Source organism: Cantharellus anzutake, assembly GCF_015039405.1.
Source record: "Cantharellus anzutake strain C23 chromosome Unknown EI90scaffold_96, whole genome shotgun sequence".
In the NCBI taxonomy this organism is placed as follows: Eukaryota; Fungi; Basidiomycota; class Agaricomycetes; order Cantharellales; family Hydnaceae; genus Cantharellus; species Cantharellus anzutake.
In genome coordinates this window covers 143,931-170,777 of record NW_024067046.1, presented here as the reverse complement: position 1 = coordinate 170,777, position 26,847 = coordinate 143,931, and the positions used below count along the sequence as shown (strand labels likewise).

General features: G+C 46.2%; 2 protein-coding genes across 2 annotated transcripts; both read left to right on the top strand.

Annotated features, from left to right (window-relative positions):
* Positions 1 to 17,477: 17,477 nt before the first annotated feature.
* EI90DRAFT_3133026 (uncharacterized protein) lies at positions 17,478 to 18,945 on the top strand (the record flags this gene model as incomplete). Its single annotated transcript, XM_039064539.1, has 6 exons — positions 17,478 to 17,663; positions 17,722 to 17,823; positions 17,886 to 17,996; positions 18,050 to 18,206; positions 18,265 to 18,441; positions 18,506 to 18,945. The coding sequence occupies 6 exons, from the start codon at positions 17,478 to 17,480 to the stop codon at positions 18,943 to 18,945; spliced, it is 1,173 nt and encodes a 390-aa protein (XP_038909839.1).
* Positions 18,946 to 19,280: 335 nt separating this feature from the next.
* Positions 19,281 to 20,551, top strand: EI90DRAFT_3133025 (uncharacterized protein; the record flags this gene model as incomplete). Its single annotated transcript, XM_039064538.1, has 2 exons — positions 19,281 to 19,462; positions 19,522 to 20,551. 2 exons carry the CDS (start codon positions 19,281 to 19,283, stop codon positions 20,549 to 20,551), a joined length of 1,212 nt encoding a protein of 403 aa, XP_038909838.1.
* Positions 20,552 to 26,847: the final 6,296 nt, after the last annotated feature.

Genomic DNA, 26,847 nt, shown 5'->3' with positions numbered 1-26,847 from the left:
GTGAGTACACAAGTAAGTATGAAATCGGTGTGTTCACCCCCCTATGAGACATGTGACATGGTGTGACATTGTGTTCAAGCACTCATGCTGGACACATGTTGCCCACTTCCACTGATTGTCCTGCATCCCTTGATGCCTCCAGTGATGTGAAGGGCTTGTTTTGTTGAAGCTGTGGATGCTTTTTGTTTGAGTGTGGCCAATGTGCAGCTCTGTTGCCTCAGCTGCAAGATGCTTGAAGGCTCTATGAGCTCTATGATCTCAGCAGGCTCATAGACCTCATAGACCTTTTGTGTTTACTGATGTATCCATGGAATATGCTGAGATACAGCACCTTCTTTAATTTGAGGAAAACTCCAAAATTCAAAACTTTGCACTTTATCTTTCATCTCATTTCTTGCTCCAAACTCATCCAATTTTGATGATTCTATCTATGTGCATTGGAAAGCACTTAAGTGTGGCAATGTAACCATGCATGTTATGTAGGGTATAAATCAGTTTTGAAAAGTGTCCCAAAAAGAGTAAATTTAAAATACAGCCCAATAAAGCAAACAGAAAGCTGATGTATCCTTCAGATATCATCCATACATCCATACCAAGCCTTTTGAATTGTCAAAATTGGTTGAGTTTTGGGTGAGAAAGGAGATGAAATATATAGTGTAAATTTTTGGATTTTGGAGTTTGCCTTGAAATTTTCAGATAGAAAGGTGATTTCAATTTTTTTAAATTATTTCTAAATGTCCTGAAATTTCTCTCCCTAACATTTCCCAAGATTTCTGAATTTTCCCTAATTTTCCCTGATGTTTTAGAAATTTCCCTTTTCTCAATTTTTTTTGAAAGTCCCCCATTTCTCCCTGAATTTTCTGAATTTTCCTTAATTTTCCCTGACTTTTTAAGTTTTTAGAAACCCCCCAGTTCCCCCTCATTTTCCTCCCATTTTCCTCCCCTCAATTTCCCCCCCCTGTTAGAGACCTGAGTGAGACGAAGGAGTTGTCTCCATGGTGGAGGGCTTCAGCTTCAGCGACTCAGACCAGGAGCGCTGTGCCAAGTTACACGTCCATGCCCTAATTTACTTAGTGGCAACGAGAACTAAAGGGGGATCAACTCTAGTCGATTTTATCACTGGAGTGTAACCTATGTACAAGTTAAGTATCTATAGTTACAGTGAGGGCAGGCCCGTGAATAGTGGGACCGAGCGGAGCAGAGCTAACGGGGATAGATGTTAGCTGACTGAATATTACCGACGAGTCAGGTTGCAGGTTTAACGGAATGATGGGTCAAGACCCACAAGCAGAAAGGAGGGATAGGCCTGAAGGTAGACTTGCAGGGCAAGCAAGTGAATTGCCCAGCAGAGGTGGGAATGCGCTAGCAGATGTCGGAGCTGTCTGGAGAGCTTCAGGGCTCCATACTTAGGGAGGCATAGGTAATATATTGGATTGGAGGGGTGGTGACCATCTGGGGGGTCGGAGGTGATCACGAAAACCGGAGGCTCCAAGGTTAGTGGCGGAGGAGCAGAGGTAATCTGGAGGAGTGGAGGTGGTCAAGGGTGGTGGCCATGGATGGATATGACACCCCCCAATTCCCTCTGCAATTCTCCCCCATCCCCCCCTTCAATTTTCCCCTCATTTCCCCCTCATTGCCCCCTCCAAATGTCACCCCATTCCCCCCCCTCCATTTCCCCTCATTTTCCCCCTCATTTCCCCCCTTCAATTTTCCCCTCATTCCCCCCCCAATTCCCCCCTCCAAATTTCCCCATTTCCCCCCTCATTTTCTCCCTCATCCCCCCCCAATTCCCCCTCATTCCCCCCCCCCTCAATTTTCCCCTCATTTTCCCCTAAGTAATTTCAGATTAACCCTATTTATAATCCTAAATTCAGTGTATATATCAATTGGGTTGTGTGCCCTTGGTGTGCAGTGCCACATGAGGGGTTGCAAGTTAAGTAGACTGTTGTCCAGTTGACCCTAGGGTAGGGAGTTGACTGTGGCCAGTCACATGATACTGTAGTCAAGCTTTTTAATTTTTTTGAATATTTTGCAAATTAAACATGGGCTCAGGGTGCTCATAGAGCTAATAGTCCTCTGTGGGCAAATATATCTCTATGAGCTCTCATACCTCTTGGTTGGGTTTGCTGATGATGGTGCTCTAAGGGGTCTGCACACTGGGCCATTTGACAAATGAAGCAAGAAAGGCAATATCGACTCCAGGAGAGGCAGGATTGGTAATTAACTTCCTGATTGCAGATGAAAATTATACTTCCAACTTAGGTTCCATCATGTCTCATCAAAACAAACAAACCCTAGCACATGTAACACTGGCCTTTTGCCCACTGCCTATCTGGCTGGCTGTTGGTGAGATAAAGACTGCAACATGAGGTTGGGGTGGTTAAGTTGCAAACATGGTGACTCTTCACATTCAAGTTTCTCATGTTTCACTGATTTTTTCCTTTATTTCATGCCCGCTTGACACCAAACTTGGTACATGAGTAGTCCTAGCAACCACCTATATCCATGCCAAATCTCACCACACAGGGCAAAGAATTGAACAAGTTAGGTGGTTGTTTCTCATTTGGGAGTGTGTCTCATTTGGGGGTGAATAACTGTATATGAAATAAAATCCAAAAAATTTATGGCAACATGGGGGAATCTGTTTTATGAACTTACAAAGGAATAACAATTCATAGAAAATCAAGGTCTCTAGTCCTTTACATTGCAGATGCAGGATCAAATACCTTTGTAGCCATATTGGTTTTTGATGGCTTTGCCTTGGCACCACCAACCTCTTTCAACCTCATCATGGTCCTTGTTTGCCTCTGCATGGGAGAAGTGGAAGGCTGAGTGGGAGAAGCAGGAGGGGCAGAATTGTCATTGTCAGAATCAATGCTGCTGATGCTGCTGCTTCTGTGGCATCCTTTTCAGACAAGTCTTCATTGGCCTTGTCATCCTTCTTCTGCTCATTCTCTTCCTCTTCCTCTTCATCATCATAAGAATGACACCTTGGCTCTGATGGAGACAAGCAATGAGCTTCCTAGCCCATACTCCATTTTCAAGCCATGAAACAGCAGCTGGCAGTATCTCAGGGCCCAGGCAAAAGAAGTTAAAGGAGGATGAGGCTTTAGTTCAAAATCTGGAGACCCATTCCCAATGGCTGCTACACCTACAGCCTGTCCCATACCAGCCTGTTCCATACCAGTAAGTGCCTACATTTCAGGAGTATAGAAAACTGTTTGTTTAGGCCTAATCTCAAGGGCCTGATGCTCATTTCCAACAGGGAGCAAAGACTCCTGATGCTCTGAACATTCCCCCACTCAGTAACTAGTACAGATGCTGTTCAGATTAAGCTACTGCATCAAATAGACAGGCTTTTCAGACCCTCTGCAGGGATTTCATACCAGGGACAACAAGGCCCATTTGGTACAGTATTGTCAGGGCACAGCCCTCAATCCCACACACCCTCAGGTACCCCACCCCCTTCTAGTCACCCTTCCCCCATTTTCCCTCATTTTCCCCTTCACTGTTTCACAATGGTGCACACATGCAGACCTGTAGGAAAGTTCTGGGTAAATCACTTGCCCAGAAACCATCACAGCCACAACTGTGGGAACTTTCTGGGCAAGCAGCTCACCCAGAATCTTCCCACAGGGGGATAACAGTTATGGAAAGTTGGCAAAGAGCCAAAAACTGTATAGTTCTCAGGTTCCTTTTGTAGCAGCCTCACAGGGGGTTGAGAAGATTACCCTTCTTCTCAACTCATTCCCTGTGAAGGTTGGGGCTGGCCCCCTCAGTGAGTTTGAGGACCTTGGACTGGGACTGGACACCCCAGCAACCAGAAGGATTCCCCTAGGGCCATCCCAGAATGAGGGCCAGGCCCTGAGAGCAGAAGAAGGGTTAAACCCAGTTGCACCCCCCCACCCTGATGTCACTAGAGGGAACAGATCACAGAGCTTCCATGCCAGCTCCAGGACCTCCAGGCCCAGCTGACTGCCCAAGGGCAACCCCCAGCCCCAACCCTGAAACCACCTAAAGTGGCCACCCCCACCCCATTCTCCAGTTCCCAAAATGACCTAGATTGCTTCAAGGCTGAGTGTGGGCTCTACATTAGCATGTGGCACACAGAGTTCCCAGATGAACACAGCCAAGTAGTACACATAGGATTTAACAGAGCTAATGGGAACAACCAGAATGTAGGTGGTATGAGATTTATTTCAAACAGTGCCCTGCTGAGTATCGCTACTTAGTATCCATTGTGGTGGGGAAATTGGAACCCCTCAATCATCCACAAGTACAATGAGTGATCAACCACAGAGATGCATGGAAGGTCAAGATTGTGCAAGGTCTACTCAAACATTACCTATGATATATCTCCAAACATACAGGGATGCACCTTCTGTTGTTTTGTGGTGGGATTGGGAGGAGAGGTGGAAGCACTGGTGTTTGGCATCATCAGCTCCAATGGTAATGCTCTGCAGCTTTTGAGGGCTGCAAAATTGTATGAAAGGCTCTCTAGCAAGGTCCACTTGGGAGCCAACATTCTCTATGCTGCATGGGGGTTGGGTTGCAAAAGTAGTAATTGCGTGTTTTAGAAATCGAGTGTTTTTAGAATGGTAATGATGAGAAGTGACAGAGCAAAAGGAAGAGCCTTATCCCACAAGGAATACAAGCGCTTTCATCTGAGGACTCATCAGCCTTTTGCCCTTAAGGTATATATACTGTGGGGAGAGGTCTGTGCACAGAAACAGTGGGATGTTTCGTTAGAAACATCCCAACATCCTTATATAAGCATATCAAATGCTTAATAAGCATGTACCAAGGCTAATCCGAAAATAGAAGTAATATATAGTTTATATAATGTATATAAATGTTTATATTATAACCCGATATAGTAGCAACTGTTTGGTTGAGTTGGGTGGTTGTATTGGGTGGTTGGGTGTTTGGGTAGTTGGGTGGGGTGGGTTGTTTGGGTTTTGATCCCCCAAGGCCTTTCAACTTTATACCACCCCATACCCTTTCAGATTAACATCCCCATGTATCCATGTCTTCAGGTAAGTCACCATGTGCCTCTGAATGTGCTGCTAGGACACTTTTTCTCCAGGAGTTGGTAAGATCTCTTAAGTTAGAGACTCTTTTCTTGCTCACTAGGAGATTAAAATCAAGGAAGTCAGATTTGTGCAAGTCAAAAAGAAGCCTTCACTTCCAACCCAGGACAGGAGCTTTCTCTTCCTCCACGACCCAGGAGAGTGGTCCTTTAACGTCCTGAAATCTTTTGACAGAAGGACTTAGAGGATCAGTACATCTGATAACAGACTTTGGCTTGGGAACATACTTATCCTCCTCCTGAGGCAGCCTGTCACCCCATACCTTAGCCTTGTACTCATCTGTCCTTAGCCTCTTGGTCGCCTCTGAGTCAATTGACCAGTACGAAGCAGTACCATCTACCTTTTGGTAGTGGGCCCAGACAACTCTCTTGCCTTGGATCTTGTCTGGCAGGTCAGGCTCTGGTCTTCCCAGAGTCAACCACTTCCAGCCATGTCCAACATTTGCACAATCTGGGGTGTTACACCATGTTACCTTGTCATGGTGTGTTACCCAGGTCTTCCTGATTATGTCCCACAGTTCATGGACATTGAAATTATCCCAAGCTGGATTAAAATAGGATTTAAGCACCATAAGCCCTCTAGAGCCAGCATCAGGTTCACTAAGCCTGTTTTGCCATCTTATGGAGGTGTTATCTCTTATCCACATTTGTACCAATTTGACTGGATAGCCCCTAGCGATGTATAGCTTAGCTAGGTCTACACATGCATCTAAGTAATGTTGACAACGACTACTTAGTGTGGCTAGTCTAGACATCTCACCCAGAAAAGTGCCTCTTTTCACATTAACTGGATGGTGGGATGCCCATGGGATTCTTTCATAGTGGTTCAGTGCCTTGCGATATGGCATATGTTCGATAGTGTTAGTTACAGGATCGATATATACCAGTAGATCCAGAAATGGGGTACTCCATTCCTTCACTGACCACAGAATTTCACAGTTATCAAATTTAATTTGATTAGCATAGCCCAAAGCTTCCTCTGCATTTGAGGTGATTACTATGCCAAGACAATCATCGATAAATCTACCATAATATAGGTGGTTGTCTTGATCTTCATCCAAGAATTTCTCCTCAAAATGAGCACCATATAAGTTGGCAATGTCTGGTGAACATGCCACACCCATAGCTAGGCCTCTCAACTGGAGATATGTCTGTCCTTGAAATTCAAAGAGGGGGTTACCATTCGCAACTTGCATAGCTCTAATAAATAAATCTTTTTCTGCTTGTTGCAAGTCCTTTCCAACATCCTGGAGCCACCACTTTAATGCGATAGCAATGGCATCTTTGCATGGAATGTTAGGATAAAAGGCAACTACGTCACCAGATATCAAAAAGACTTTCTTCTTAGGAGGAATGGTTACTCTTGACAACCTTCTAGCCAAGTCCTTACTACCTTTCAGGACATATGGTCTACAGTTCACCAATGGTTTCAAGAGCTTAGAAACATACTTTGCAGCAGGACTTTGCATATTGCTATGACAGGGTACTATTGGTCTAAGTTTCCAAGGCTGCTTATGTATTTTTGGAATTCCATAAAACTTAGGTAGTTTAGCTGTCATGTAAAGTCCTTCCTTAGGGATCTTTGAAGCAAGAAATCTGCTCAATTGTATGTTGTTAATTAACACTGGCCTAGTGCTTAACCTCATACACTTGTTGTATGTTTCTTTAAGTATAGTGTCCTTTTCTTCCTCAGTAACTAGTTTGTAGTTGTGAGTGTCTCCTAGAAGGTCTATACATTTCCTTATGAACCAGTCCCTTGTTACTATACAAGCACCTAGGTTCTTGTCTGTGGGTAAGACCAACAATTCCTGTTGTGTCAAATACTCCTCAAGTTGGGTCACCAGGACGAGTTCAGGGTGTCTTCTTCCTGGCTTAAGGCTGGGTGTAACTTTCAAGTGGTTGTCTATATAGGTTTTTCCCGCCTCCAGACCCTTCTCTATATATTGAGGTGCTAAAGGTGCCCTAGAAGTCTCCTTCAGAGGGTCATATACCTCATAGTCTGGATCATAAGGTTGTTCATCCTCATTTTCTTTACTTAGGAAGTAAATTTTCCACTTTAAGGATGTGGCAAAGTTTTCATATGCATCATAAACTAATTGTGGACGATAATATGATGAAAACATGTATTTGAGACCAGCAGATACATGAATAGCAAGAAAATCTGGTATATTAACTCCCTCCCCACAGTGTACATGCCCTCTAAATCTAGCAGCCTCCAACACATTGACTGGGACCTTGGCGATGATACATCTGAGTGCTAAGGGGGTGGGTATAGTCAGGATTTTATCTGGGTAAGTAGAAGGGTGTTCATACCTCCAGTTCAAAGACATTATTTCGTCTTTGACTTGCCTGGCTTCCCAGGAGCTGGCTTGGCTTTTGAGGCCTTGCCCTTGGGGGAAGTACTCTTGATAAAGTGCTTCTTCCCAGCATCCTGAGCCTCCTTCCTCTTGGTCTGGGTGGATGGCCCATTGGCTTTCTATTGAAAGAGAGGAGGGATTAGCAGATAGTTTAAGGTTTCCAAGTGACTTGGAGAGCCTACTCACCTTCTTAGAAGATGCAAGAGCCTTGGCCACTTCAGAAGCAATAACATCCTTCAGGGCCTGGTCTTGGGTGGCAGCATCACCCATGACCACATCTGCCTGCTCTTTAAGGGAGATTTTTGCCTCCATTGCTTGTTGTGCCTTTATTTGTTTCGATTTTTCAATCTCCACAATTCTGGTGCAAATGGAGGAAATATCATCCCTCACCCTTTGGTACTCTCCAAAGTGTACAGGGTGATCCTTCCACCCAACAATCCTAAGCTCACCAGGAGCAGTAGGAGTTTCCTCAAATTGAGGTTGCTTATACTGGTCCTTAAGGCCCAGATAAGTTGCATGGATAACATCCAGCATAGGTGGAAGGTAGTTGCTGATAAGCAACGAGTTTGCCAGCCAGCCTCTTTCCTGATCCTTCAACTGGATAGCCATATCCAGCATCTGGGTTCAGAATTCAGCATATCTCTGGGACATTTCTGCCACCAGATTAGGCTGGGTGTCCTTAAACTCCTTGGTAAGACCAAAGGAGGGTTCATGGACCCCCATCAACTGAGGGGGCCAAGAACCAACAGCTTTATGATGCACTAACTTAGTATAAGTAATGTGCACAGCTCCCTGTTTAACAGTGAGACTTGAAAGCTGGTACAGAAGAGGCGATAAAACCTCTCTGTAGGACACAGGGATTGATGCTATCACCTCACCCACAGTATTGCAGGTAGAGAGGGAGTGCATCCTCTGGCTGGAAGTTGGGTTGGGTTATAGGGTGATTTTTTGGACTTGGATGCTCGATTCCATTTTTTGGATGCTTGACCTTTGGGATGTTGGGAGTTGGAGTGGGGACTGGATGCTGGACTCTGGAGGCTGGCGTTGCAAGAGAGCTAGCGGCTCTCAGCGCCAACCAAGCTCGTGGGGGAAACTCTCCACTAAAACCCTTTTCTCTACTGGCCTCGATCCAAAAACTCCTGGAAATTCTCCGGAAATTCCGCAAGGTCTGGGCTCAGTATCCACTACCCACTCTTTGTGGGCTAGACAACTGCCCTTACTCCTACTGTAGGAATTCCACACACACTCACACTAACTCTGACACGTCCTAGCGCCTTAGAGAAAATTAGGGAGGGGAGAACTTAATTTTTCAATCCCGGTATGTACGGGATTATAAAGAATAAACATTTTTAGAAATGATTGATGGGAAATATTGGCACCATATGGCTCCTGGACCCCATCATAAGCGAAATATTTGAAAAGGGCATCAAAAGAATAAAAGAATATCATCCAATATATCAAAATGATGGTAAAAATGTGAAAATATGAAGAAAATCGAGAATTTATCAATGATTTCACAAAATTAGTACCCGAAACTGGAAATGTGGTTGGGAATAACCTTTATGCGGCTAAAGAACATTTTTCCCAATTTATTTGATGCCTTGGGAATGTGTGAAGCATGCTTTTCTGACTTCCTGCTTGCCTAAATTGAACTTCCCACGCCCGCACATGACCAGATCCCGTGACCCGCACTGTGGCCAACCTCCCCAACACTTAACTCCACCAAATCTCCACCGATTGGGACGATCTTGACATCGACGGATTCGTAGGAATTAGGAGTATTTTTAGGTACCAAGTTTGTATCGAATTATGGAACGAATGAAGATGATTCTTGCATGGTGAAAATGGATATCCGAGCCGGGTCTGCGTGTGGGTGATTATCCTGCCTACAGCGTGCTGGCGTGCTGGGATGCTGGGATGCCGGGAGGCTGGGAGGCTGGAGGCTGGATGGATGCTGACTATGGAGGCTCTCAAGGAGAAGTGCTGACACTGTCAGCACTTTGGATGCTGGCTCTAGCTGCACTGCTGCTGCACTGCCACTCACTATGCAGCCTCCCATGCAGAAGTGCTGACACTGTCAGCACTTTGGATGCTGGCTCTAGCTGTACTGCCACTGCACTGCCACCCACTATGGAGGCTCTCAATGAGAAGTGCCGACAGTGTTGGCACTTTGGATGCTAGGATTGCTAGGGTTGGGTAGGGTTGCACTGCACTGCCACCTACTATGGAGGCTCTCAAGCAGAAGTGCTGACACTGTCGGCACTCTGGATGTTGGCTCTAGCTGTACTACCACTGCACTGCCACCTACTATAAAGGCTCTCAACAAGAAGTGCTGACACTGTCGGCACTTTGGATGCTAGGTCTGACCTCACTGCCACTGCACTGCCACTCAATATGCAGCCTCTCAAGCAGAAGTGCTGACACTGTCAGCACTTTGGATGCTAGGATTGCTAGGGTTGGGAAGGGTTGCACTGCACTGCCACTCAATATGAAGCCTCTCAAGCACAAGTGCTGACACTGTTGGCACTCTGGATGCTAGGTCTGATCTCACTGCCACTGCACTGCCACTGAACATGCAGCCTCTCAAGCAGAAGTGCCGACACTGTCAGCACTCTGGATGCTGGCTCTAGCTGTACTGCCACTGCACTGCCACTTACTATGCAGCCTCTCATGGAGAAGTGCTGACACTGTCGGCACTCTGGATGCTAGGTCTGACCTCACTGCCACTGCACTGCCACTCAATATGCAGCCTTTCAAGCAGAAGTGCCGACACTGTCAGCACCTGGACACTAGGATTGCTAGGGTTGGGTAGGGTTGCACTGCCACTCAATATGCACCCTCTCATGCAGAAGTGCTGACACTGTCAGCACTTTGATGCTGGCTCTGGCTGTACTACCACTGCACTCCCACTCACTACAAGCAAAGGTGCTGACACTGTTGCTACTCTGTACACTAAGTCTGACCTCACTGCCACTGCACTGCCAAATCTTCGCTCTCTCCTCAGTACAAAATTACTCTCAGGGCATGCAAATGGCTCAATAGGCAGCCCCAAATAACAAGTGTCCAATTAGGCACAGAGAGGTAAATATGAATGAATGGGGGAAATTATCATAGTGGATCAAAAATTTAGCAAGTAACTAGAATCGCTGCTGTGCCCCCTTGTGATGGGAATTTTTGTATCCAACTAAATCAAATAATGGAAATATTGAGTAGTGTTGTAGGAGAAATAACATATGAAGCTATATTATCAACTGGGGAGTAATAAAGGCTAAAGAGCCAGTCTACCCTCCATGCTACTTTATATACATATGTACAAGTGTATGCCAGAGTGTCAGGAACATGTCGGACACATATCTGGATGATCCGCAAAGTGTGCAAAGTTGTCTGGGCTCATAAGGTCAGAGGGGCAGGACTTCAGCTTCAGCGACTCAGGTGGAGCGCACTGCACTTCATTCTTACGTTGTTGTCCCAATTTCAGACAGAAGCCTTACAATGTAGAGAAGAGACTAGGGGGGGAAATCCATCTATAGAAAAACCCAGCAATGGGCTATTTCCACTCATTTTATATTTTTAGGATAACTACAAAGTATGATGAATCTGATTTCCACCCAAAATCAACCAAGATTAATAGGATTTCAGATGTGGGATGCTTTCCAGGTGCACAGACCTGTACTGTGCAAGTATAAATACTAGGCAAAAGGGCTGATGAGTCCCCCCAGCTGAAAGTCCTGTGTGGTCCATAGGAGCAAGGGTCTCCTGCAACTTCAGCCCAGCACAATTACTATCTTTGACAACCCAACCCACATTGCTCTGAACCCTGGACTTTCTCCATATGCCCTCTGGAGAGACTTCCACAAAAAGGTATGTTGTAGTACAGTGAGATTAGGAATGATATTCAATTTTTGTATCCCAACAAATCACCAGCTACCTACTCTTATTACCACCAAAAATTCCATGACAATTTTTCTCAAGCAGTGAGCAAGTACCTCAGGGAACACAGAAGCATTCCAGTGAGACTGGAGGTTACATTGACAAGGAGGCCAGAGGGTTGCTCCAAGGAGCACCCAGCTTTCTCAAATGATGAATGGGCTGCAGCAGTATGATGGATTCTGACCAGGGAGGCCCCATCAAGTGTGGATGAAAATGTTGAGAGTTGGTGAGAATTTAGCATGGAGGTATGCATGGATGGCTCGTAAGCTGCAAATGAAACCTGACACAACCACAGAATCCATTCCATAATGAGCTTGAGTGGATTGGGCTCTACTATGCACAATATGACCTCTTCCAGGATATAGAACATCGAAGGGATTTCTGTTGCCATCACCCCACTATTATTCCCCTGCCATCTCCCCACCATCTACACTGATTATACTTCTATCTCTCTGAGACCCACTTGCACTTGGGACCTATGACCCCTGCAACAGCTTTCCCCTGTATTTATGCACTGAGAAAAGTATATCTGTGGTAATATTGCATCTGCCACATGACAGAGGTTTTACCATAAAACACAATTTTCTCCTGGCCTGGTACATGTGATGAGTCCCACCTTTTTCACAAATTTGACCAAAATCCCATCATGAAATCCTGTCTTGTAGGAGGATCTAATCAGTTTCTCCTGTGAAAATTCACCATAATATTCTTGATATTTGGGACCAATTCCACTTCACACTGAGGCCTAATCACTGACCAACATGGGCCATGCAGAATGCTGATTTTCAGGATACAAAGGGCAAGGATCAGCTGCAGCAATACACCAAGTACAGTTTAAGAAAGCAGGAAAAATTTAACAGCCAAAGGAGGAGTTGGGAGGTGGAGGGTAGACAATGAAAAGCAGCATGGACAGGAGCTAAGGATGAATGATGCACAAAAAAGGTGAACAAGGGGTTCAAAGTGAGCTTACAGGAAACAGTGACAAATGAAATATAAAGTGATAACCACATGATAACTAGAGGTAACTGGCAAGTGAGTGTGAGTTAGAAGCTCTGCTACACTGGGGGAAACATACCAGTGACACTGAGCACAAGTGCAAAGACAAGCAAGTGGGGGGAGTAAACAGAACTCCCCCTGCTTCATGTCAGGGAGTGACCCAGGGTTGAGAGTGCCTGGATGTGTGTCAGGGACCGACCCGGGGTCGAGAGTGCCCGGGTGTATCACCCAGGGCTGAGGGTCCAGTAGGGTGTGATGCGGGTGCATGTAACAATGGGCCCGAAGCAGACAAGGGTCCCTGGCCACTCAGGCCAAAGTGGGAAGTGTGTTATTGTTATTAACAAGGGAAATGTAAGCTACTTGCCTAAAGTGGGAAGTGTGAGAAGAAGGTTGCTTCTCAGTTCCCATTTAGGCTGTGTTTATATACATGTGGTTGAGGCCATGTGGGAAGTGCCACATCATCTACACACACAGCCACATCTGTCCGGGTACCTCTGTAAGAGGTCCCAGGAGCGTCCAGTATGCAGGAGGTCATCTGGTGTGTCCAGGTCCAGGTGCATTACACTGCAGCCAGGTCAATGGTACATTGATACAAGGAAGTCGTCTGTGTGATAAGAAAAGAATAAAGAGGAAAGAGAAGAGAAGAGAGAGGAGAGAAGAAAGAGAAGAGTAAAGGGGAAGAGGGGGGAGGTTGGGAGGAGCAGATGGTGGGGCACTGGGTCAGGTGGGGCCGGGTCAGGCAGGTGTGCCCTGACAATGTGTCACCCAGCACTGAGGGCCCAATAGGGTGTAACACAGGTGCACATACTAGCAGGCCTGGCACAAAGGGGCATCCCTGGCCACTTAGACTACTGTACCTGCATGACCAATTACCAGCTGAGGTTCCGAGTGTGACACAAAATAGTCAACTGGCTTCTCCTTGTGACATGTGACAAGCAACCAGAAGAGGTGGCAAGGTTGGTGTGACACCAGCCACAGTGGTGCTGGAAATGTCCAACTGGCAAATTTTCATGTTGATACATTTTACACCAAAGAAACTACCTTGCAGATGGCTTTTGTTTTCATTGAATTTAATTCGATTTCGCACAGCCACTTAGGTGCCAAAAAAATGGTGTGACAAGGATCATTCAACTGGAATGTCAGTGTGATGTGTGACAACAGCCCACTTACAGCCAGACTGGAAGGTGCATGTGATGCATGACCAGTAATGTCGGAAAATCCTGTTAGAATGGGGCGGAAACGGACGACTCCGGAGTGGAATCGGAGACTTAGCGTGGAGGGACCTTGGCCTCAGCGACTCAAGCGGAGTGCTGTGCCATTGCTGTTTGTCCATTTGGTCCTTAATTTCACAGTAGGTGAGCAGGAAGTCTCTTGGGGGCATTTCAGGTCGATTTCGGACTAAACCAAAACGAGTATGTACAAGTGCCGATATATATAATGGAAGGGGCAAAAGCACAAAGAGAACAAAGGGTGACCGAATCGGAACGAAGACGTCCGAACGGGAACAAAGGGTAGAGGGAGCGGAGCGGTACCGAAGGTCATAGGGCAAGACCTGTGATACGTCCGAAAGGAGGTAGAGAGGGCGAGGCCCAGAGGGGCAGGAGGATGAGGGGAAGTGGGGATGATGACTAACTGGCTAGAATAGAAAGAAGCAGTAGTCCAAATAGGGATGAAGGGAAAATGTGAGAAATACATTACAGGCGGCGAGAGCGCCGAAGGCGGTCCGCGAAGCTTGGGGGTTGCGGAGCTTACAGAGGTTACGGAGGCGGGGTTGGAAGTCCGAGGAATATTGGCAATGGTGTTTACGTAGTATGAGGTCACCAATGCAATGGACTAAGGCCAAGGTGGAGTCAAAGTCCGAGGTGGGGACTATGACGGAGGCTCGGAGTAAGGTACGAGCGGTGTCCGAGTGCGAAGTACGGAACAGCGGTGGAAGGTCGTAACTTGGCGGAAGGGTGGCGGAGGAGTAATGGAGGGAGGAGAGAGGGGACAGGTAAGGTAAGAAGGAGTGGTGGAAAGGAGAGTAGTCAGGTCCGAAGGTGAGTATCGGAGCAGACGGGGGAAGCGTAGGAGGATAACGGGAGGGTGGAGGTGTTGTGAAGGGGGAGCGGAGTAGTAGGAGGGTGGTGAGAGGTAAGGAGGAGGTGTGTTGCCAGGACCGAAGGTGAGTATCGGAACGGCAGCGGTAGGTTATGACTCCGGAGGTGAAGAGGGTGGAGGTCCGGAAGTCGGGTCGGGGTCGGGTATGCACGGATATGACAAATCCCATATATCGTTTAAACACCTGGGAAACGTTTCATGGCATTTATTTACAACAACTACCCAACAGCCAATGAGAATACATTGGTTAGATGTGGTGGTTGGTACTTTATGTGTTATATGAGATGGATTTTTGACAATTTTGATGCTGTAGGAAGCATTTATGACACATTTATTAAGTTATTAAAAACATATTCAGAGCGTTTGAGGGGTATAAAAATGCATTCAATAATATCAAAAAATGCCATAAACAATTTATCACAATGTTTAGATGCCAAAATTCATGTTGAAACATCAAATTTTGGCGTTTTAAATGTCAAGTCTCGTGCTTTTGATCGATCTCACGATTTTCTGACAAATTGGTCATGTGGGTACAGTAAAGTGGGAAGTGTGAGGAGAAGGTTACTTCTCAGTTCCCACTTAGGCTGTGTTTATGTACATGTGGTTGAAGGTCATGTGGGGGGTGCCACATCATCTACGCACACAGCTGCATTTGCCCAGGTATCTCTGTGAGAGATCCCAGGGGCGTCCAGTGTGCAGGGTGTTGCAAGTGGGAATCTGCTACTGTCTCCAGAAAATGGAAGGTAGCACTCCAACTCACTCCCCAAAAAGCCAGGGAAGAAAGAGAAAGGGGGCTGAAAGGGTGTTGCGGTAAGAACAGGTCTGTATAATCAACAGGAGGGGGGGGAAATTTTGGGGAAATATATAACTCTGGTAACTCTTGCTTATCTTCTTTCCATGGTGGATTTCCCTAAAGGTCACGATAGCCCTTTACTAATCGTGTGGCCACTCACAGCACCCAAGTACATGGACTTCAAAAGTAGCAGGAGGGGGGGAAAATCGCCTATTCTGTTTCAATCGCTATGTACATATATCCATACAGAAATCATACAATTTGTGAAAAGAGTCCGAAATATATGGGTTTGGCTGAGCTAAGCCTCCACCAACAATGGTGGTAAGTGCCATTGACTTAGAATAAAATTCCAAACAACAAAAGAAATTGAAAAGGAGAACACAAACTTCCTCATACCACTCCAAACACTGTGTCAAACCTCCATCCCTTTATTCCATTCGACTCTCCTTATCCAAGCTTTCTAACGATACCGATTTTGTGAAATTTGGTGGAGATTTGACTGAGAACGGGAATTCTCAGAAGCGGTATACATATCTCGATTATCCGTGCACAGGGAAACTTGGTCCAAATAAAATGCCATAATTCCAAGACTCCTCCAATGACTTCTTCAGCATTTATATTATTTGACTAGCCCATATTTTTCATTGAGACTAGCTCACACATGAGCATCTGAACAGTTCATATTGTCCTGTGACTCCCATCATGCCTGACAATCAGAATATCTCCACAACCACTGCACCGATTAGGGTGAAATTCAACACTGAGTCCTTGGAAATTTTTATGGATTTAATAACCCCAAGATCGTCCTCTTCCATCAACTTTTGACCTTGTTCCCATGGTCGTGGTCAAGTGCACGGACTTCACACATGAGGACATCTCAGGTTGAATTTCTCCACCAAATCTCAACCAATTCCTTCGCGGAAAGACTCTTTTGGTTCGTATGAAAACCATCTTTCTTCTTTCTTATTACTCCCTCCTACGATTCCTTTTTCCTAATAATGTACAAGTGCAGGAGCCCAATTTTGACGTTTTGCTGCATAAGGTTCCATGAAATTGAGCCCACCCATTATGCACTCCTACAGCATCACCCAGTGTGTCTGGGTCCAGGTGTGTTGTGCAGCCAGGTTAATGGTACATCAATGCAAGGAAAGTTGTCTGTGTAATAGAAAGGAAAGAAGAAAGAAGAAAGGAAGAAGGAGAGAGGTGGGAGGAGGGAAGAAGGGAGGAAGGAGGGTGGGGGCACTGGGTGAGGGTAGTGGGATTGGGTGGGGCTGGACCAGGTGGAGTGGGGTCAGGCAGGTGTGCCCTTACACTTCAGCAACTTAAACCTCAGCCATGGTAGAGGCAAGTTAGGACCCAGGCAGTTGGTCACCCATCTTGTTCCATCAGCACTGCAGCAGTGCAGAAAGAGACAGACAGCCCCAGGTTGCATGTGCCTGGTCCGGATTATTCCCATGAAATAGAATATTAAACTGGAATTCATCACATATCTTGGGGGATATGAAAGCTCAGCAAGCATGACATTATATTGCATTTGAGGGAGCATTTAAGATGTGTAAGTGGTTGGAACAGTATTTCTAATGATGTCAAGAAGGGGGAAAGGAATTGGTACGATGATGGCATCAACAAGAGAAGATGTGGTGCTGGAGGTACTCTCCAAAAGTGTAATCCTGCATCACGAAATCATGAGGAGTCATGACATATCACAAAATTTCATGACCCCTCATGACATGTCATGACAGTTGAATTGAATCAGACATTTTTTACATTCAAAAATTTGAATTTCATGACAGTGACAAATTGTCATGAACTGTCTGTCATGTGCTGACAAGGTTCATGATGGCTGGTGACACAATTTGACATGATGCCTCATGGAGGTTCATGAGTGGTCATGATATTCATGAATGTTCATGAATGTTCATGACCCATCATGATGGGTCATGGAGTGTCATATGTTTATTTTGACCTTTCCTCATCATGTAAAATCCTATAATGTTCCATGATGCATCATGGACATTCATGATCCTCCATGAACATGTATGATGGGTCATGAGCATGCATGAATATGCATGAGATGTCACAAGCGCTTATGAACTGTCATGTGACATCATGTGGCTGTGTTAAACTTTCGCGCTTGCTACCACCTCACACTCACACAACTATCACTGCACCCTACTGTGCTTTATTTGAGCTTGAATATCAATCACCTCTCATGGCTCACCCTTTTGGTCAACAATCAGAGACTGGGCAGCGTAGGAGCACCAGGATTCGTGACAAAGGGAAACCCACCCCAGCCTCAGGCAGCCAGAAGAAGGCCCAGGATTCAACCTTGGCTAGTGGCTCTAAGCGACAAAACACTAAGATGACCTCTGCAGCTGCTAAGACTGGGACTGGGACTGTGGCTGAAGGTGATAATGATAATGACCCGGCACTGGGCCCCTCCATTGCCCCTCCAGGTCGAACTCGCAAACGGGCTGCAAGCCCAGAAACAAAAGTCCCTACTGCACCTTCCTCTACAGTCCAGGCAGCTAAAGCAGGAAGAAAGAGCAAAACAAGATGTGAGCCAATTTTTCTTTGCAAAAATAACTTTAAAAAATCAACTCCCAACCCTTTCGGATAGGATTCCAAAGGGAAGGGTGCTACTCAGCAAACACACTTTGCTGAGGGAGTCACTGCAATTTCTGACTCCATGTCTGAATCAGCAAAGTCCAAATCAACTCTTCAAATTTCGGTAAGTTTTAACTTACTTAATACATACCTGAGAGTAAACCCTTATTATTACAGGATACTGCTCCAAGTGCAGTGGACACTGAAAGCAGAGATGATGCAACTGGTGACTTTGAAGAGTTCGATATCCCCAGCAGTGATGAGGATGTTGATGAAGACAGAAACAAACAGGACGAAGATAACAAAGAACAAGATACTATTCAGCTTTTGAGTGGTATGTTAAATGTTAATAAATGCTCCCATTATCCAGGAATTAACTCTCCCATTATTAGGATTGAAAGTTACAATCCAATTCATTGGTCCTGGGTCATCTCCACAGAACAATGTAATTTCCCCCTATAGCCATGCCGCTTGGCCATCCACTCAGGTTGAAGTGGATGGATGGAGTGTCTTGATGCAGGATATTCTTTCCACTGCCCAGGAGTATCTAGGTACTGATCAGATTACAAGTGAGTTTCTATCTCTAGTTGTCATAAACCCAAAGTTTCATTTTTTTCCCAATGATTTACTCAGATGAATCTTGTATCTCATACCTGGATGGCAAAGACACTATTCAACTTGGAAAAGTTGAGAGTGACTCTTGCAGGACATATCATATCCATATTCTTCATGAACATCGAAGGATTATTTACATTTATAACTCAACATCCACTCTTACCCAAACTACTCAGCTTGGCCCCTCTATTCCTCACCCCAATCCAATGAATCCCACTATCCCATATACACCACCTACTGAACCAGCCCCTTCTGCCACAATTGGAAAGGCTTCCCTTGGGGAACTCAGTAACCTCTGGAAGGTGCGGCAAACTACGGAGAAGCAGGCCCAATTCAATGCTTTGAAGGACTCTCACCATACAACAGCTTGCAGCATTTATGAGACACTAGCAATTGTGAAGGAGTTCACTCAATCTGTTCCAATTATTGTTATGGAAATGGGATTTTCCCATTTTTAGCCTCTTATGGGCTCTATGCAGTACAATATTACGTGACATGTAAATAATAACAACCTAACCAACTATTATCACCCAAAACACCCGATGTCCATGTTATTGTAAACCCCACTGTTACAACATCTGTTACATTAATTGTAACATCTTCTCAATGTCACGGCCCCCTCCTGCACCCGGACGCTATAGAAATGGGCCAATTAGGCCCCATTTTTATAACAATTATCCCTGCTTCCTTTCCTGGACATGGAAAGGTTGTCCCTCTCTGAGAGCTCTATATCGCTGTGACTTCCTGTAGTGACAGTACTGTTGCTCGCCATCTTATCATCTACAGTACCTACATGGAGTTCCAGAACAACCCTCGGGCACGTCGTCTTGAATCAGTATGGGACAATGAACCAGTCAAGGACCTCAAGTATGCATATGATGATCCAAACTCTGAGACAAAGGTTCAGAGCCTCCAAGAAATCATCACATATCTCAAGTATCTCAAGGCAAATGGGGTGGAGCCAAACCAGAATAAGTAATTCTCAGTTTGTCATTTCTCAATCAAATTTTTGAGCAGAATGATTGTAACATTAGGAAATCCAATGTGTACCTACCTTTCAAATTGAGGAATGTTTTCAATGTCTTTGTACTCCTGTGTTTCCTGCCTATGGTGTATGCTTCAACTGCAATGGGCCTCACAGAGACATTCACCTCAGCAACTCCAAGGATCATGGGCTATGCTATGGCTGTTATTCTTATTTTCATCTTGCGCAATGGGGAATATCTCCATCACCATTATCTCCAATCCCCAGCAACCCTTAATCCCAACTTTCCATCTGTATGGATACGTCGTCTCAGTGCCCACCTATTCTCCCAGGACTCACTTGCCCTTCCTCAACTGGACCAAAAGACCCAGAACTATCTTATCCTTGAAGCTGCAAATGGACTTGGGCTTTCACATGAATTCCTTTCAGACCCACACCTCATTCATCCACAACCAACCCTGTTAGGACCCAGTTATTTTGACTGCCAAGTGTGTGGTGGATGGTTGAAGCAAACTAGACAATGTGTGGATATATGGATTTTGGAGGATAATGGTGTCTACATTGGCCAGCTTGCACAGGGAAACTGCCAGTCCTGCAATACATCTCACTTTCCAGATCGCTATTGCACTTCCATCAATGGGAAACTTACCAATATCTTTAATCCTGATGCAGCTTATCTCTGCATTGGAGGTAATATCTGGATTAATCGGCAAGTTGCTCAAACTCAGTCCAATTTATGTTATACTGCACATATGTCATCTGAGGGCTTTGCATCATTCTATTCACAGCGATATGGGAAGGATAAGATTTCCCTCCTTCCAAAGCATACATGGAAGTTATTTGTCTTACATGAGTCCCTCAAGTTGTGCAAAGCTACCAATCATGAGCTTGTTCTTCCATCACACACAAGCATCACAGCTTTGGCTTCAAAGATGCAAGAAAAAATTTTCCCTGGAGCTGTCAAGACAATCCAAGGTGCACTTGCTCATCAGTGTGCTCAGTGCTTCCACCCATACCGATCCCTGCAAGATGGAACTGCAGTATGTGATCTACTGACTATTTTTACTTCCCCTTGCTAACTCCTTCCAACCAGCAAGTGACAATTAATGATGATCAGGAGGTTGATATGATTGTGGTGGATGGCATTTGCATGGGACATTGCCTTTGTGCAATGCCTAAATGCCCTAACCTTCCACTTAATTTTCACTCAAAGAAACTCTGTGCAGAACATGAAAGGAGTAGGGGCCATTTATGTGGCATAGTCTCTTGTCAGAATCCACATGTAACAGCCCCCTTGAACTCTGGTGCTTGTCTCCCTGACCATCAACAACGCTGGGAGGCATTCTCTAGAACTGTCAGGGCAATAGCCCTGAACCCCGAGCCACATGTAATTAGATACATATAGTCACGTGGGTAAGCAGGAACCTCTGGGTAACTGCTTACACACTACTGTAAAATACACACATTTGTATCACTTACGGCTCTGTGTGCTGAGCTACCCCAGAGACCTCACACTTTTTTAAGTGTATGAGGTGTGTTTTACAACACAACCCACAAAAGACTATCCGCTCTTAACATCTGACTCGGTAGTGCCTATGGCACCTAAACACGCCCGCAAGGGCAAGGTCACATCTGCAGCGACGCTAAAAAGAAACGAGCAGTTTATTAAGAAACTGCAATCTCCCATCATGGGAGATTCAAACCAAAAGCCATCATCAGACGACAATGAAGATCAACACAATCGGGCAGTAGCAACCACCTCAGGGCTGGCCCTTGAAGGCTTTAGAAACTTATGTGGAGTAAGTGCGGGGCCTAATACCCCTAGAACTCCACGACATACCGATCTAACCCAAGCTGGGGAAGCTCCCTCACCTCCTCACAAGGTGATTGACTTGTGCGATAAACGCGTAAGTGCCGAACGATCAGCCCAAAAAGCTGATCGGATAGAGTCGCAGGAAACCCCAGGGCCCAACTATCCCCTGGAGTCTGTCAGGGTCGTGCGTGCTCGCAACGAAGGATGCCCCAGAAACCTAATTGATATCAAAGCTGGGGGACATGCCCATCCCACCACACGGTCATATATACACGGTAGAGGCGGTAACTAGTCAACTAGCTAATAACTGGTAGTATCAGATCAAGAATGATAGAAGATCATGCGGCATTATAACCGACAGCCGCAGATCAGATCAGATCGGAGATGAAGAGGAAGAAAAGAAGTAGAAGTTGATGGAGATATGGGTCATGTGGCAATGCGCTACTTACACTAGCGACCCAAAGGCATGCCCTGACAGAGTCCCCCCTCATGTCCCCAAGTCAAGCCCCAAAGGCAGACAAAGGGAAACAAAGGGAAGAGCCCCCGCATCGGCTATCCGAAAAACTACTGGACTTGTTCCAGGTTCCGTCCGAATGGAGGACGGAAAGCGAAGACCAACTTCTTCTCAGGCTGAAAGCCCGAGAAGGCACGAAAATACGCCCTGAGAGCAGGATCTCCCAGAGCGCGGAAGCTCCAAAAGAACTTCCACTGTTTACACTCCCACACGCCATGCCAGACAAGGCAAGGTCACCAACCTCAGAGGAGGTCTCCGAGATAATGAAAAGGAGGCGAACTGAAATGAGGGAGTTCGCTGAGGAAGCCTTACGGAAAAGTAAGGAAAAACCAGCGAACAGACCCCTCTATGAAAGGGAAGCACCCTCCGCAATGGCCTTGCCTAAACAAAGCGAGCATGGAGTGTTCACTCCAAGAACCCCTTCTGGAACCCCCAGAAGCGGTAATGTCAACTGGGGAGAGTCACTGCTCACCCAACCAAACTTCCTCCTGGAAAACCAGGAATCGTGCATAATAAATGCAATAAACTCGATCCAAAAAAAGATCAAGGAAATGAACCACAATAGTACAGCTCATCTAGAGATAACTCTAGAAAGAATGGCCAACGCAATTGACGTGTTGACTGAAAAAATCAGCGAACAGACAGACTTGCTGAAAGAAATAAACTTCTCACAAAAAAGTGAGGAAACAAATAAACACCCCGGGACCACGGTCCAGGACATAAATAGAACTCATGAAAAACTCATGAAAAGAACCACCAGTGAAAGCACACTGGAATATCATCAGCGACTTGACTCGACAGAGACGCTAAGGAGATCCTTCTCCCAAGGATAGGAGAAGACGATGCTGAAAGAAGGCATCGTTCAGAGATTAGGAGGAGAATTGGCATGTACCAAAGGTTCGGCCAAACGTCCACCTACGACAGACCTCTCGAACAGAGAGGTAACTCAAACACACACTCTCAAAACAATGAGAGAATCCAAATACAACTTCAGGCGAACTCGCCTGAAACCAAAGAAATGCTGTGAGGAAGATTTCCCCCAGCAAAAACCCCCCCAAAGGAGAGATCTCCATTGGATAGCGACCCCGTGAAGGCAGGGGAGCAAGAGGAGTACCTGGAGAAATGGTATGAAAAGGCCATAAGAATGGCCGAAGTGAGAATACTCACTCCTTACCCAGAAGGAGTGAAGCCTGAAGCCCTAAAAAATGGGCCGGCATTCCCTGACAAGAAATGGTCAGGGGAGAACGACATGGAATCGTTCTGGCAGTGGTTCACAGAACTACTAGGATTCCTCGCTTCACGAGGATGCAAAGGTCCCCAATTCGACGAAGTCCATTTGGACTGCTTGATTCGTGGATTGGGGGGCCTGCGTTCGACCTCGGAATAAGACTCCGAGACGAAACTCTCCTCAGAGGAGACGAGGGCATGTTCCTCGAAGTTCTCAACATATTGATGAGAACTTTCATTAAAGCCTCTGCCGCATTGAACACGACAAAGAAGTACCGCAACGTCAAATACAAAGTGGAGAAAGGCCTAAAACAGTTCTACCTAGAACTGTCCAAAGCAGCGTCCCAGATGGTGATGCCGCCAGACCAGGTGTCCTTCAATGCCAGGTTCTGTCACGGCTGTGCATTCCAGCCCACTCCCCACCCGTCCCGATGCCGCCCGAGCCCATTCCCGCTATGCGAGCATGAGCGCGAGCCCTGACCTCAGCCCTATCTTCCCTGAGGACTCCCTGCTCACTCCCCTGCTTGCCCCTAGGCTCCCCTGCACCTGGCCAACTCCCCCACAGCCACACCAACCTTCCCGCCCTACCCCGCCCACTCGGCCCCTACAGGGCCACTACCATGATTCCCGCGCCCGACTCCGGCCCAACTCCGAGTCCAGCGCTGCTACGATACCATTGCCGCTATCGTGGCCCTACACTCCTTCCTTTATTTATCTGTTATTGTTTGTTTTGACCCTCGGTCATTGCTGGCTGCTGTGCAGCCAACCCTGCCCCTTATTCATGTTTGCTTCCAGACCCTTCGGCCTTCGGCCCGGGTCTGCTTCCATTCATTCCTTCCTCCTATATATATCCTGTATACTACATTATAGTACTTTAGCTCTAATATCGATGTAACCACAACCCCTAAGTCCTGACCCCAACAAGGCAACCCCAGTGAGTCCGAAATGAGGGCCAAGAGACAGCTAGGGGGTACAGCGCTCCTTTAGAGTCGCTGAGGCCAAATGCCCTACCCTCGGGCCTTGTTCAGGGCATCACAGGCATCACAGCCTATAGCGGCCTGCAATGGCGACCTTTGGTGCCGACCCCGGACCAGTGTCTAACAGGTTCCTAAACTACATTCCCCTCGAATGGAAGAGGGAAATGATTGCTCATGATAGAATCAGAGCAGACTTCTCCTCAAACGAGGAGATGGTAAAAGCAATATCTCGTGTAGACGAGATAATCGACAGGCTGAAAATGTCTTCAGCCTACAAATCAGGATACTATACCCGAACAACTACCATGGCAACTGAGGGCCGTGGTAGAGCCCTCCCATCAGGAAAGAAGGCTCAAGAGCTGAAACCCAGATGGAAAGAGGATACATCCTCAAAAAACTCGAGGAAAACTGACCAAAAGTCAGTTCCAATTTGTGGCAAATGCGGCAAAATAGGGCAAACGAAAGATTGCCCAAGACACAATATAACGAGCGATGAAAAACCAAGGTGCATAGCTGCCATGGAGATTGCAATCACAATGGAAGAAGAGTTGAAAGACTCATCAGATGAGAAACCAGAGAACAACTCTGGTAACTCCGAAGCATCAAGCTTTGAAGTAGAGGACCCATATGAAGGACCTCAATACTCACGGACTCAGAGGGTGAGGAAGTCAATGTTGGGACCATAAGGATGGGCCCAATGTCAGTCGTCGATCACGACGACATAAATTACAAAATCAAACTGGCTGTAGCACGCCAGTTAGAAAACACAGCAGACGAAAGAGTTGCCAAAGCCTTGGTGGAAGCACCAAGAACAGATGCCTTGGGGAAATACACCAAAGTACCCAAGGAAAACAAGGACAAAGGGAAGAAGGACCAAAAGTCCATCGAAACCCAGTCCCCCCTGTTTGATGCGAAATTCCGCATCTCAAAAGACGCAGGAAAATACCCTGCAAACAGACTGCTCTCAACAAAGAGAACGCTGACAGCTCACATAAAAATAGCAGGCATAAAAGCCTACACGCTATTTGATAGTGGAGCCGAAACAGACACTTTATCACCGGACTTTGTCTGTGCGGTCCACATCCCAATTCTCCAATTGGAGAACCCAGTCCTCCTTCAAATGGGGACGAAAGGAACAAGATCACAGATCCTGTTTGGAACAAACGTGGACGTTGAGATTAACGGCCACATAGAAAAACACTACTTCGATGTAATTAACATCGATAGATATGACGCCATATTCAGCACCCCCTGGTTAAACAAAAACCAGGTAAGCTTAGACTTCCGGTCCCACAAAGTGAGAACGGTGAACAAGGGCAACATAGACACCCTTGGAGTAAGCGAAGATTGTGTGACAAGATCACACGGATGGAAAACTCAAGCAAGAGCTCAAGAACAACCAAAAAAGAAGCCCCCCTGACAGGGAGGCAGGATCGAAACACACCTCAGGGTAATCGAAAGAAAGTACCCTGAAGGTTGGCCCAATCCTAGTCTGGAAGGACTAGAACTTCCAGACATACCACATCTGGAAGGTCTCTCCATGAACAACCCCGAGTTTGAAATACTCAGGGAGTGGTGGAGAGAGAAATTCGAAACTGTAATGGCACCAGCGCCATTAGAAATGCCTCCCTTGAGGGAGGTGAACCATTGAATCCCATTGAAGGATCCGAACAAGAAATTTCAGGAAAACACCCCAAGATGTCCTGCAGCACTGCAGGAAGCACTAGTGACCAAAATAGATCGCTATGTAAAAGCAGGATGGTGGTATCCCGTGAACAGCGAGCGAGCATGCCCACTACTGTGTATCCGCAAAGCAGATGGATCTTTGCACACGGTAATAGACGTGAGGAATCGTAACTCAAACATGATCCTTGACGTCACACCAATGCCAGACATGCGACTGATCCAAGAATCAGTTGCCAGAGCAACATACCAATCCAACATTGATATGTCAGACACGTACCAACAAATATGCATGGATCCAGATGACGTCCATAGAACGACATTCTCTACGCCCCATGGGACGTACAACTCGAACACGATGCAGCAAGGAGACTGCAATGCTCCCTGCACCTTCCAGCGCACACTGACCTGGGAACTATGAGGAGAAGTAGGCAGATGCCTACACGTCTGGTTCGACGGTATATTCACCAGCACAAGCTCGGTGGGCACTATTGTGGTTGTTCACTTGCCTAAAGGGGGCGAACTTCTACATAAGCCGGAAAAAATTCCAGCCATTTGCCCCAATCCTAGACGTTCTAGGAAGCTGCGTGGATGAACAGGGCATCCACGCTCAAGTGGATAAAATGGAAAAAATCCGCAACTGGTGAGAGCCAGTAGACCACACAGGTGTCCTAAGATTCCTGGGAATGGTAGAATATCTATCGATATTCATGCCAAACATTAGTGGCTACACAGGACCACTGCAAACAATCTGCTCAAACAAGCAGACATTCAGGTGGACACCACTCCACCAGAAATGCTTTGATGAGATTAAACGTCTAGCATGCAGGGCTCCGATCCTGAAGCCCATCCAGTGGAATCCGCTGGAAAGCCTCTCAGAAGAAGAGAGGACCAAACTCCATGTCTGGGTCATAACAGATGCATGCCCAGCGGGCATGGGCGCATTAATTGGACAAGGTGAAAAGTGGCAGACTTGCCACCCGGCCACATTCATGTCCAAAAAGTTCACCAACACACAATGTAGGTACTTCGCCTATGAGCTCGAGGCACTGGGTGTCCTCGAAGCACTCATGAGATGGCAAGACGATCTCATGGGAGGCCGTGAATTCACAGTAATCATGGACCACAAAGCTTTGGAATATTTCAAAGCAAAAAACCACA